At 37.5% G+C, this 14,515-nt stretch overlaps 1 protein-coding gene across 2 annotated transcripts in view; it reads left to right on the forward strand.

Annotated features, from left to right (window-relative positions):
• rasa1b (RAS p21 protein activator (GTPase activating protein) 1b) overlaps window positions 1–14,515 on the forward strand; it is a 192,723-nt gene that overhangs the window by 46,288 nt on the left and 131,920 nt on the right. For both annotated transcript variants that reach the window (XM_072582822.1, XM_072582817.1), the window contains exons 3-5: window positions 4,772–4,924; window positions 8,530–8,665; window positions 11,655–11,725. In XM_072582822.1, the coding sequence (XP_072438923.1) occupies window positions 4,772–4,924; window positions 8,530–8,665; window positions 11,655–11,725 (360 nt within the window). The remainder of the gene's footprint in view (window positions 1–4,771; window positions 4,925–8,529; window positions 8,666–11,654; window positions 11,726–14,515) is intronic.

Here is a 14,515-nt window from a genome sequence, read left to right on the forward strand (position 1 = left end):
TTAACGCTAAGCAAAACAATGGAAAGAACTATGAATGCTGGAAATCAGAAGTTGCAGGTCTGGCAGCACCTGTGGAAATTACAGACAAACCTCAATTATTCGGCATTTGATTATCCCAATATCGAATTATCCAGCAAGATCACAAAATCTCGATGCTCGGCTAAACTATTTTATCCGGCATTTGATTATTATGAATTTGATTAACCGAATGAAATACTGCCAGCCTGTATCCTTTGGATAATCGAGGTTCCTCTGTAATCAAGAGTTAACCTTTTGGATCCAGTGTCCCTTCTTCAGAACTGGTGTTTTTCATTTTAATGTATTCCCAGGTCCCCTGAGTCTATCCATTGAGTTCTTAGATCTTTCGCCTGTCACTCAAAGCCTCCGCCTTTAGTAAAACTATATTGGTTGCAATGCATTATGTTTGAGGTGATGTGGAGGTATATTTCTGGAACAGACGAAGAACTTTATACTATTTCATTCATTGGACTCTGTCCTTTTTATTTGCTGTAAAATCTTTAGATGCTGATCGTACAACTTTGTATAAGATATTTCATCTGAAACTGTTCTTTGATTAGATTGTAATTTCAAGGTGTTTAAGCAAAATTTAAACAATCCATCATAAAGATGGAAAAGACTGTACCATGATTTTTCACGTACTTGCAGTTTAGAAATTCATTGTATGTAGTTACAAATTTGCATGTGTGTGACACAAGCTGTCTAAATCAAACCAAAGTGGATTTGAGAAACTTCCTCAGAGGTACTGTAAAGTAAACTAACTGTTACAACATGCAAGTGAGAAGGCAAATGATCCTATAGAAAATTAGTTTGGGAAGTTAGTAAAGGAAAATAAGGGATGGCAAATGAACAGAACAAGATCTGTGCATCAGTATTCACTGAGGATACAAGTAAAGAAAGAGCTGTCAATCAAGAAGTGGAAGGGGGAGAGGAACTAAAGAAATTTACAGTCACTAGGTAAGTGGTACTGAGCAAATTGTTGGAACTGCAGGCTGACAATTCCTGATGAATTTCAACTTAGAGTCTTAAAAGAAGTGGCTTTAGTTGATGCGCTGGTTTTAATTTTCTAAAATTCCAGAGATTCAGGAAAGGTTCCATTAGTTTGGAAATAGGGAAAAAAACTCCTTTTATTCAAAAAGGGAGACTGAAAGCAGGAACTGCAAGAGCAGTTAGCTTAACATCTGATATGGAGAAAAGGCGATTATTAAAACAAAAAATTATAGGGGATACAATTTGAACTGCTATAAAGCATGTTTCTTCAACATCAAATTGGCTTTAACACAATTGAAGAATTTAGACTTTTACTCATAGAATGCAAACTGTGTTGGCTATAACGTGTTTCTGGCCCCACTAATTTAAATGGTACAACTATTACGTGAGAATGGAAATATTGTGTTATATCCGAACCAACTGTTCTTCAAAATGTTCAAGTTAGTCAGCCTGAGTCTGTATGGTTTGTGGAAAGGAAATCATGTCTAACTTAACTTTAAGACTTGTATGCTATGAATAACAGAAAACTAGTGGCTGTATTGTACTCTGATTACCAGAAGATATTTGAACATGTACTATACCAAACTTGTGATGTAAGATATAACATGTTGGCATTGTTAGAGTATTGGCGAATTAAGCAGAAACAAAGCAAGCATAAGTGGGTCATTTTTTGACTTGCAAGATGTAACAAGCATTGATGTTAGGACTGTAACGTTTTGCACTTTGTATAAATGACTTGGATGAAAGGACGGAAGGAATGATTGCTAAATTTGTTGATCTGAGATTGTCGATAGTGTGGTGCTGGAAAAGTCACGGCAGGTCAGGCAGCATCTGAGGAGGAGGAAAACCGATGTTTCAGGCAAAAGTCCTTCATCAGGAATGAGGCTGGGAACTTCTGAGATGGAGAGATAAATGGGAGGGGCATGGGCTATGAGGAAGGTAGCTGAGATTGCAATAGGTGGTTGGAGGTGGGGGTAAAGATGATAGGTCAGAGGGGAGGGTGGAGCGGATAGGTAGGAAAGAAGATGAACAGTTGGGACAGGTCATGAAGACGGTGCTGAGCTGGAAGGTAGGAATGGGGTAAGGTGGAGGGAGGGGAAATGAGGAAACTGGTGAAATCCACATTGATACCATGGGGTTGGAAGGTCCCGAGGCGGAAGATGAGGTGGTCTTCCTCCAGGCGTTGGGTGGTAAGGGAGTGGCGATGGAGGAAGCCCAAAACTTGCATGTCCTCGGCAGAGTGGGAGGGCAAGTTAAAGTGATCAGTCCTCAGCAAAGGCCATATCTCCATCCCACTCCATTCACACATCAACGAATTCAATACGCTTTGTGATGTCAAACACTTCTTCCACCGCCTCCGCCTCAGAGCTCACTTTTTCAATCAACACTCCTGCCTACTTTCCATGGACTCCTTCGCCCATCTCCAACACACCACATCCAGACTTGTCTGTCTGTTACCCACCCCCCCACGTTACTCCAGTTCCAACCTTCCAGCTCAGCACCGTCCTCATGACCCGTTCCGTCTATCCATCTTCCTTCCCACCTATCCACTCCACCCTCCCCTCCAAACTATCATCCTTACCCCCACCTCCATCTCCCTATTGCACTCTCAGTTCCCTCCCTACCCCCAGCCGCACCCCCTCCCATTTATCTTTCCACTCCCGGGGCTCCCAGCCTCATTCCTGATGAAGGGCTTTTGCCCGAAACGTCAATTTTCCTGCTCCTTGGATTTATCCTGACCTGCTGTGTTTTTCCAGCACCACACTCTTGATTCTAATCTCCAGCATCTGCAGTACTCACTCTCGCCTAATATCTGGAATAGGCAGATAGTTTGAAGAAAGGTTGGACAGGTGATGCTTGTATTTGCTGGCACTTGCAGTCAGAGGTAACTTTATTGAAACATAAGATTCTGAAAACCTCTTGAATGAGTTTCCTTTTCTGGGAGAATTTGGAACCAGTGATCATGATTTAAGATATCAATAAGGAGAATTTTTTTCTTGAGGTCATGAGTCTTTCGAATGCTGCTGCTTCTCCTGTTGAAGAAGAGAGGTTTTAACAGAGGTAGGTAGATTCTTGATGGGGGTAGGCAGTAATATAATTTGATTACATCAGTCACAATCTTATCAAATTACAGAGCAGGCTTGAGAGACCAAGTAGTTTATTCTTGCACATAAATGGAATTTTGGGAATGGAAAGATGGCAAGATAGGAATGTGGAGTTGAGTTAGAAGCCAACCATAATCCTACTGTGAAGGCTCTAGGAGCTAAATGTCAATTGCCTACTGTTTTGCATTCTTAGGAGGATGGGAAACTGGCCAGGAGACCTTTCAAATAAAATTAGTACATATTTTAAGCTAATGGGACATGATTGAGAACTTTCCAAGTGTGGCATGATTTATTTTAGCCATTGATACAAATAAGATATAATTTGCTAAATAGCAATTCCCTATTTATATAGCATCTATTTGATGCACAAAGTCCTTCCAAGGCACATTACAGAGACAAAACAAGAAATAGAAATGTGAGGGGTGACTTAAAGCTTAGATAGCAGTGTATTTTGAAAAGAAGTAGCAAAGAGTTTAGTAAGAAAATTTTGAGAATAGTGTTGAAAGAACAACTGTTAAAGGGGATTGGTTAAGAGGATGGCATCGGATGGGATGAGTTGGAGTGAAGCTATAACGAATTATAGATGTGAGTTGGGGAAAGACCGTGGCAGAATTAAAATTGGTACCTCTTTCTTACTCCCTCTGGCTTTAGTTCTGACTCTGTGCTAAAAGCTGGTATATTCTGCTGGGACTTACTTGGCAAGTTGAGTCTGTCAACACTTACTAGACCTATTTCAACTTCATGCGAGGACGTTTCAGCATCATATCCATTTCCTTCCATTGTGCAGTACCTTACACTAGTTTGTATTAGTTTAATTGGTCATTGTTTCATTTCTGCTCACCCATATATCTTGCTTGAGGTCATTCTATAATTTTAAGCCTTTGATTCCATTATCACATTTGATTTGTCACGACGTACAAATTTAATCAACTTCTGCAATTTAAAACAAAATCTAAATTATTAACAACATGCACCAGTGCTAGGTGGATAGTGTAATCAGTATTCCCCACCCCCCACCGAGCTCCTGCATTACTGTCATCAGTATTGTATTCAGAGCTTATTTTTACCCATTCTAACATCTCATGTTAAATTTTATTGTTTGCCAACTTGTATATTATTTTTGTGTACTTTCAGATATGAAATTTTGAGAATGAAAGGTATCAGAAGTTTGGCTTCCATATTAATTATCCATACTTTTACGTTCCAAGTTGAGATAGTTTACTATGACGTATCTTCAATAGCTCTAATTTTCCTGTTGCATCATTTTTTATGCTGGAGACTTATTCTTCTCAAATAATTAATTAGTTTAATCCTGAAAGATGCGTATGTAAAATTGCCAGATTTTCTACAATGATGAATATATGTAATATTAATTATTCTTGTCTGGTGTGATATTTTAGTGGCATCTGAGTTTGATCATAAACTTATAGAAAAAATCATTGTTGGACAAAAAGAAATTGGTGGTTAAAATCTGTACTGAAAAACATCTGTCAAAATATGCAAATATTTGTAGTGATTTCTTGACTTATAGATTCCTTCAAATTGATTATTAAGAAAAGGTGTCTTCAACTAATGCCTGTCTAGAGCTACTACATTTAATCATATTGTCTGCAGTTTGTGGTGCAGTCTAAGGGCATTTATTCATTTTACTGTTTCAGGTGGTATCATGGAAAGCTGGATCGTACAATCGCTGAAGAGCGTCTTTGTCAGGCAGGCCGATCAGGAAGCTATCTCATCAGGGAAAGTGATCGAAGACCAGGTTCATTTGTGCTTTCGTTTCTAAGTAAAACAGGCTTGGTCAATCATTTCAGGTGATATGTTTAACATTTTATATCTGCAATTAATGTTGGAGTTGGTGGAGGGATTAGATGGAGAGTGGGATAGGGCTATATGAACATATTGTGTCTGTTTCTTGAAAATTACAATTATATGTAACTTAGCCCCTGTTTTTTAATAGATTTAGATATGTTTCTAAAACTGATGCTGGTTCACCAATCTTAATGAAAATGCAGTGTAGCGTTGGTCACACTGCTGAGTTCTAACTAATTTGGGAACTTTTTTTTACAAGTCATTTGGACTTGCTTATATCTGCTTTCAAAGTCAAGGATTTATTTGAGTTTTTATTAAGACTTACGTCAAGAACATTGATTACTTGAAATTATTTCGAATTGGCCCTTAATTTTCATGGATATTGTAGATTGTAAAGAATTTAGTACTTGTCAGACTTTAATCAAACATGTTGATGTGGCACCTAAAAGAGTGTTGAAACACAAAATAATATATTGTAGAAAAACATTGAATAGGATACTTACTTCATTTGCAAGAGTAATTTCCAACTATAGAGGTTGCAGATCTGTTTCATGGGTCTCCTTCAATCTTCCACCAAATAAACTTACCTATAGAACTGAAAATTTGATTATCTCACTGAAATATATAAAAATAATGTGCTGGTAATCAAGACTTGCTGTTCTGAGAGCCATCCCAAAAGTTAAATATTTTTAAAATCTCACAGAATTCCTGACTGACTTAATTTTCAGACCCAGATGGAGAGAAAGCATGGAGCAGGTTTCTGTAATAAACAAGAATTATCATTTCTTATATTAAAAAACAGCTCCAGCTAGAGGCAAGAAATTATGAACCGTTGGTATATAACTCTAGGAGTTAAAGCTCCACCCCCCCCCCCCCCCCCCCCCTTTTAAGTTCCAACTCCATACATGCGTGTAGACAGAAGCAGAAAAAAAATTGGATGTTATGGTCTGAGGGAAAGACTGGAAAAGCAGTCGTCCTTGTTAGCAGGATTTGCTGAGATGATTCTTGGGCTTCTCACAGTACTGCTTTTAGATTTCCTTCTACGGATGTTATCACTTCTTTGCAGGAGGCACAGGGTGACTGGTTCACACTTATTAAAGGACTGTGACTTCTTAATTAAAAGCCACAGCTTACAGCAACAGGAAATATATTAATGTTCTCTTTTTTTTTACTGCTGAGAACAGAGACCGCACCTGTTCTTGAGGCGATCTGATGACTTCTCCCCATCTTGTTCACCGCCCCAAACTGTTCAGTTATATGGAAGCCAATCACGTTGTTGTTGACAGGCAGAAGGCCTTTATCCTTGGACTGTGGACTAGTGACCAGTTATCAATCAGCTACTTATTGCCTGCTGAAACTCCATTTGTACACAGCTCTTGGCTCCAGCTTGTCTACAAACATTTATTTTAATAGTGCTTGAACCAGCAATTTTATAAACAGCAGTTACAGTGAGTGCCAGTTTACATTATTTGAAAGGTTAAGCTACCTCTCAACAAACATTGGCTTTTGAGTCATAGAGATATACAGCATGGAAACAGATCCTTTGGTCCAACTCATCCATGTCGACCAGATATCCCAACCAATCTAGTCCCACCTGCTAGCACACTGCCCATATCCCTCTGAACCCTTCCTATTCATATACCCATCCAGATGCTTTTTAAATATTGCAATTGTACTAGCCTCCACCACTTCCTCTGGCACCTCATTCCTTACACGTACGTGAAAAGGTTGCCCTTAGGCTTTTTTTATATTTTTCCTCCTCACCCTAAACCTATGCCCTCTAGTTCTGGACTCCCCACCCTGAGGGAAGAGACCTTGTCTATTTATCCTATCTGTGCCCTCATGATTTTATAAACCTCAATAAGGTCACCCCTCAGCCTCCAACACTCCAGGGAAAACAGCCCCAGCCTATTCAACCTTTCTCAATAGCTCAAATCTTCCAACCCTGGCAACATCCTTTTAAATCTTTTCTGAACCCTTTCATGTTTCACAACATCGTCCTGATAGGAAGGAGACCAGAATTGCATGCAATATTCCAACAGTGGCCTAACCAATGTCCTGTTCAGCCGCAACATGACCTCCAAACTCCTGTACTCAATATTCTGACCAATAAAGGAAAGCATACCAAACGCCGCCTTCACTATCCTATCTACCTGCAACTCTACTTTCAAGGAGCTATGAACCTGCACTCCAAGGTCCCTTTATTCAGCAACACTCCCTAGGATCTTACCATTAAGTGTATAAGTCCTGCTAAGATTTGCTTTCCCAGAATGCAGCACCTTGCATTTATCTAAATTAAACTCCATCTGCCACTCCTCAGCCCATTGGCCTATCTAATCAATATTCCGTTGAAATCTGAGGTAACCTTCTTCGCTGACGACTACACTTCCAATTTTGGTGTGGTCTACAAACTTACTAACTATACCTCTTATGCTCACATTCAAATCATTAATATAAATGACGAAAAGTAGTGGACCCAGCACCGATCCTTGTGAAACTCCACAGGCCACATGTCTCCAGACTGAAAAACAACCCTCCACCACCATCTTTTGTCTTCTACCTTTTGTGCCAGTTCTGTATCAATGGCTAGTTCTCCCTGTATTCATGAAATCTAACCTTGCTAATCAGTCTCCATGGGGAACCTTGTCGAACGCCTTACTTAAGTCCATATTGATCACATCTACTGCTCTGCTCTCATTAATTCTCTCTGTTGCTTCTTCCAGAAACTTAATCAAGTTTGTGAGACATGAGTTCCCATGCACAAAGCCATGTTGAGTATCCCTAATGAGAGCTTGCCTTTCCAAATATAGGTAAATCCTGTCCCTCAGGATTCCCTCCAACAACCTGCCCACCACCAACATCAGGCTCACTGGTCTATAGTTTCCTGGCTTGTCCTTACCACTTTTCCTAAATAGTGACATCACGTTAGCCAACCTCAAGTCTTCCAGCACCTCACCTGTGACTACTAAAATTGTTATTTTTCTATTTCAATCAACAATCAACAGTAAAGAAAAATATAAAGGAAAAGTCTTTACAATTAATCTCCCATCTACAAAAGTATTTCTGCTCTTTTATTAACATTTCTTTGGGATGTGACAGTCTTATTTCTGCTGTGTTAATTGAGATGTGTTTGTCTTAGCTCTTTTTAGGTTAGGAACATTTTTAAAAATGAGCTTTATTACTTTAAGTTAACTGCATATCATTAAGTTGTGCATTTAGGTGCTTTTCATGTTGATATCTGTAATATGAAGTTTAAGATTTTTTGGGCTGCTGTAGCAATTTGAGATTGTTGCATTTTGCTGTTAGTCCTTTTGTTTTTCTTAGTGGCAAAGTCTAGATGTGAAAGCTTATTGTGGCTTGAAGAATGAGAATCCAGCTTGCTTGACCAACGGCATTGTCTAATCCTTCAATTTCTTTTTAACTAACTCTGGCAGAAAATCTAATGATTTTATTGAAGGCAACTCAACCTGTTTTGCGACTGAGTTTCTATGCATGTCAAATTATTGCCTAAACATCATTTTTACATTGGGAAAATTATTGACCTATGTCTGTGGCAATTGTGAATCAAATTAATTTTATAACTTTGTGGTCTTAATACTCATTCTAGGATAATTGCAATGTGCGGTGATTATTACATCGGTGGACGACGATTTTCTTCGCTCTCAGATTTGATAGGTTACTACAGCCATGTGTCCTGTTTATTAAAAGGAGAGAAGCTTCTGTTTCCAGTAGCACCCCCAGAGGTAAATGCGTTAGTTCATAATTGAGAAGAGTTTGTGGACCAATGTAAAACAGAAATTTTGATTTATAAATGAAAAGCTGGCTGATTTATTTTTTATATATATGAAGAGGTCCATTGAATCGTTTTTTGTGGTCTACTCATGCACTCACTTGTGTTTTCTTCCCTCCTTATTCTTTGTCTTATTAGATGTTGTTCTACAAGTTATTTTATTAATTTATCATTTTTTTGAACCCCACTTCAGCTTTCTTTTAATTTTTGCTCTTGCTCTTTGTCCCTTCTATCTTCATTCTTTCTTTTTTTTATTGTCCATTTTAACTTTTCAACCCAGATACAAAAATGGATGTGAAATAGAGGGGATTTTGTATAATAGGTTCCGAATGTTTTCAGCATGAAAATTAGTTGTATGCTGCCAAGACATCATTATTGGGTATTAAGTCATGCAGTGAATGTGCAGGTACAGTTTTTCCTTCTTGACCTTTTTGTTATTATAATAAGTTGGATTTTGATGCCCAGATAAGGGTGAAGCTAACAGTTTTTTTTTGTTAAAATGTAAATCTGACAACGTCCAACGAATGCAGAAATAATTAACCATTTCTAGTTTGTCCGGTGAAGTGGTGCTGTATGGTCATGATATCTTACTGAGGAGAATTGGTATGGTAATGTAATTGAAATGTTTGAAGTTTCTGTACTTGTGTGATAGATGGATGCAAGGTTCAGCAGAAGTGGTTTTGTCTTGTCAGTGGAGGTTAATTTTTGAAAGTGGATTAAGTCTTAAATACAATGAAACAACTTCTTTGGCACTAAAAATAAACTTTTACAAGTGTGAAGCCTCATTCTTTCAGATTATATTTATTGCTGGAGATTAAAAATTTTGTTTAAAACATTTTTCTTCTCTTCAAACCATATTTTTTCTTCTCATTTGTTCTTTGTACATGATTTATTAAATTAATATTATAATTTGTACTTCCAAGTTGAAACTGTTCCCTCTTCATTCATCAATCAAATTGAAAAATTGTTAAGCAAATATGGTTTATTGTTCTGTTCGCACAGGACCCCCATTCCATGCATGGGTATCATAGTAAGTTCTAGTGCAAAATCCACAGAAAATCTGTTCAGTTCAGTGAATTATTGGCATCTTGAGCAAAATTTAACCCATTAATTTTGAACCTTGGATAAACACAACTCTGTCCTTGCATTGCTTATCTACCAGAACATTTAGTGAATTATCAAAGGGCACTATGAAGGAGTTCAGCTAACTCATCTGGCTTTGGAGTTTGGTAAGTGCATTCATGTATTGGGAGCATTATGGGGTCCCATATGGATTTACATCTTATAACATAATGATGAAAGGCTGTACCAATATTTCTAACATTTTCTGTTTTTTCAGATCTGAAATATGCATTATACGCCATTTTTGGGATCATGTAATCTTATTGATTGTGTTAAACAATTGGCTTCTTAGAAAACAAGATATTTTTTAGGAAGCAAATAAGTACCATGTGAAATTTATGGGGATTAGAGTTGAATGTTAGAGAATTGGAAAATTGGTGTCAAATAGCATTGGTGTAATTTAGAATATGAGGTGTTGACATATCAAATGTGATTACTTATTACTGCAAGACAATTCTCACTTTAATGTCACCAAGAAAGAGAAACATTCTAATGCAAATGTCAAGTGACAATGATTATTACATAAAGCCTTGAGCAGAAAACCTGTTTTTAATTTATTTAAAACAAATTTCTTGATTAAAATCCACAATTTAGAAGTAAAATCAGGCATTGTATGAGGTCAGTGAGATTTGGTGGGAAGAATCGATGTATTTTCTTTTAATTGCTGTAGGGAATTGTGAAGACTACCATTGGAAAAGAAAGACAGAACTTTCATTTATATAGCTGTTTTCATAGTCACTGGATGTCTTTGAAGCACTTTACAACCCATGCAGTTTTGTATGAAGTGGAATTACTATTGTAATGTAGTCAGGTGATGGTCCATGTATCCTCAGCAAGCTCCTAAATACAAGACTTTAATAGTAATGGCCAGACAATTTTTTTTGTGATAGCCTCTATGGTGGGAAATTGTTGGAGTCTATAATCAAGGTAGGTAATTGAACATCTTGACAATTATCAGATAATCAGAGAAAATCTGCATGGATTCTTGGCTGGTAGATCTTGTCTGACAAACATCATTGAATTTTTTGAAGAGGTGACTCCTGTAGTGGACAAGGGAATGTTGTTTATTTGGACTTTCAGAAGGCATTTGATTAAAACCCTGTGTGTCAGGCTGTTGATGGAACTATGTGAAATTACTGGCATATTACTGATATGGCTGGGAAATTGGTTCAGTGGCAGGTGACACAGTAAGGATGATGGGTGTAGGTACATAACTTGATGAATGCCACGAGTGGTGTCTGACAAGGATCTTGTTAGTGCCTCAATTATTCACTTTTTTAAAAAGTACTTAGATAATAGCATAGAAAATCATATATCCAAATTTTCTGATAACACCAAGTTAGGCAGCATTGTAGACAGTATAAATGATAGCATAAAATTGCAAGTTAATAGACTGGGTGAATGGGCAAAAGTGTGATAGATGGAATTCGGTGTAACACTCACTTTGTTTTTGTCAGTTTGCTGATTTCTGGAGGAATAGGGTCAGTTTCTCAGGGAGGAAGTGAGTTGGAGTTCCACTAATCTGTTTAAATTATAATCTCTTATAAATATTGGTTCCAACATTTCATATCTCTGTTCTGACTTGAGGTGGCTTTGTTCCCTAAGCAGGACCTTGTCTCAGTTGACTGGGTCAAATTTTCAACAATTCCATCTAGTTGAAAGTTTGTAAAGATTAGTTCTTCACAAAGGTATTATTACCTTGAGACCAGTCATAAAATGCTTCATTTGAAAACCTACATTTTTAAGCAAAATATTTAGTTTCGACTTTGATATTTTTATTTGCTAAAATTAAGAATTGTTTCTCCTATCCAAAATTATAGCCTGTTGAGGATAGAAGGAGAGTTCGAGCCATCTTGCCATACACCAAAGTTCCAGACACCGATGAGATTAGGTAAGTTACTGCTTTTTTTTTCTCTGTAAAAGTAAAGCATTTCACTTAGAATATCTTTTGGTCAATTCCTTGATTTGGTAAAAAGAGAATTCTTTTTGAACACCAACTTCAGTATTCATTGCTCCTAGACCAAGGAAAATACACTTACTTCACTATCTTCTGCATGTTGGAGAAAATTCAAGTTTGCAGTTGCTTCACATTTAGATTTTGGAAGAAACTCTGCCTGTGTTTCTCCCAATTACCTGGCCTTATCATTTCATTTGCTGTGACATCTTGAAATTGTTGATGCTGAACCACTATTTTCAATGCCTTTGATCCTAGAAAAAGGTTCATTGCAACCAAACCTGTAATCCTATGCACTGTGTCTATCATTTTTTAAAAATCTGAAACTCAAAGTGTTCACCTGCTTCCCCAGCAACTTAAATTCACAATTGTCTTCCTTTTGTTTAAGTCTGTACATTACTTTGCCCTTTCATGTTTGTAATATAATTTAATATTGTTATCTCTGCTTCCCCATCCCTAAGATCTCCATTCCTCTGTGTAAGGTGTCTTAACTAATTGTTGTCCCTTCCATTTCCTTACTGCTTTGCCTGATTTGCTTCTTGGAATAAAAATGTCCATGAACATCCCAAGGTTTTCCATAGAGTTATTGCTTCAAGTATAATCATTGTTATTCAGGCAATTGTACAAGCAGGTTTTCTCAAACAGCATTGAGATGTGAAACAAATCATACTTTGCTTCATGGAACTATTTGAAGGAATAATCTTAGCCATAACACCTGTCGAGGTCTTATGTTAATTTTTAGATCTTTGCTTGATGAAATAGAGAAGAGGCATTAAAGTTAATGTTTCGTTCCAAAGATGGCACCTCTGCACATTCTTAACCTACATTTATATGCAGCCTGAAATGCTTAATGCCTTTAGTAGGACTTGATCCCTTATTCTTCCCACATGCACCATCACTTAGCTTAGCTAACATCTAATGTAGGCCTCTGATTCTCCATTATCACCTTATTTTAACACTTCAATTTACTTTACAGCTATGTACCATCTCAGGATGACTTTTCAAAACCAAGTTAAGTGCAAGGAGACCAAAGCATCTGAATCAATAGTACACCCTTTGCCTGACTGATCTTCAACTTTATTAGCATTACTACTACAATCTTGTTGATGCTATTTTCTTCCCCTTTTATTAAATATCCTTCCTTCTCAAATAATTAACGTTATGAATGTCTCAATTTGCTTTGCTTCATGACTTTCAAGATCAGTGGTTTTAAATAAATGTTGAGAAAGATTACGCAACTTTAAAACACATTGTTACAAATACAGATTTGGTATAGGTCCTTCTTGGGTTCAGTGGCATCAGTTATTGTGTTATTTGTATGCCTTTCATTTATGGATATGGATTCTGCTACCTTTTTAGTCTACATGTTTGAAAGCACAACCTATGAATGTAACAAATAGCACCCTCTTGAGTTCTGCACTAGACAATCACATCTCTTACATGTATGTTTTCACTCACACCGATGATGGACCAAGCTGCACTGATTAAAATAAGGCTGATATGGGTTAATTTTAAATAAGACCATTCTGCTCTTCCCCATGATGCTTTGAAGGTGTTAGACAAAGATCTGCCTGTAGGAGTGCACTCAGAAATCCTGGTACATGAGCATTAACTTGATATGAATGCTGAGGTTATTCACTCTTTCTAGATTCCTCTACTGGAGGAAAGCGTGGTTATTCATTTCATTCCCTGGATGAGCAGAGTATCCTGTAACCTCCTAATTTTAGGAATTAACTGTACAGTTTTGGGCAATCCAGACTCAATCTGAAATATTATTAGGCTTTCTCTAAGGCTAATGCCTCCTTTCTTTAATGGAATTTTCTCAAAACGGACCCTTTTAAATTCCTTCGCGGACTAACCAGCACATTGTATAATAATTCCACCAGCTTTAATAAAGTATATCTTTTCTCCTGTACAGGGGGTCCTGTACTTCCAACTGTCTGAATTATGAACATGATCCCATAGAGGGTGTAATTTTAAATATTTGACATGAACATTTGCTCTACTTACAAACGGCTGCTTAATGTTGTCTTGCACAGTTTTCTGACTTGTGTATGAATCGACTTGTGAATAGATACAGGAACCTAATCCGTTATCAATCCAGTGACTATCAGTATCTTTTTCTATTGGCCTTGTCATGTCACATTTTACATATGTAGGCTAGTTTTTAATGCCTTTTATTTAAAAAAAAAAGCAATGTCAGAGCTTTAACTGTACAAGGCTGAACAGATGGTTGCTAATGATGAGGGGCTGGATCTAGTGGATGTTTAAGAGACCAGGTGGGGAAGAATTCATTGTTATTGGACAATTGTGTGCCTTGAGGAAGTTGCAAAGATGAGGCATAATAGAATGAAGTGATTTATGTGAAGGAGTGAACTTTAAAGAACTGGGGAAGGAGGAGTTACTTTAGGTTAATGAACACAGAGGTTTGGGTAAGTATGACTTGGTTTCGCTTAAGATCCTATCTGTTTGGATTGGGGTGAAGTTTAATGAGGTTGAGAACTGGAAGTCCATTAACACAACACCATTATTGAACCAACAAAGGCAGGATGTGGTTTTGAATACAGAGCAATGGTATGAAAGTTGGGTGTTTTATGATACATTTTAGAAGTTCATTTGTTGGCTCCAGGAGGAGGGAGAGCAGGCAGTGGCAGTAGCAGTTGGTGGCATACAGAGGAATTGAGAGACAGAGCAGGGTGTTAGAGTTACCACTGCAGATGGGGGGCC

Source organism: Chiloscyllium punctatum, chromosome 2 (assembly GCF_047496795.1).
Source record: "Chiloscyllium punctatum isolate Juve2018m chromosome 2, sChiPun1.3, whole genome shotgun sequence".
Taxonomy (NCBI): domain Eukaryota; kingdom Metazoa; phylum Chordata; class Chondrichthyes; order Orectolobiformes; family Hemiscylliidae; genus Chiloscyllium; species Chiloscyllium punctatum.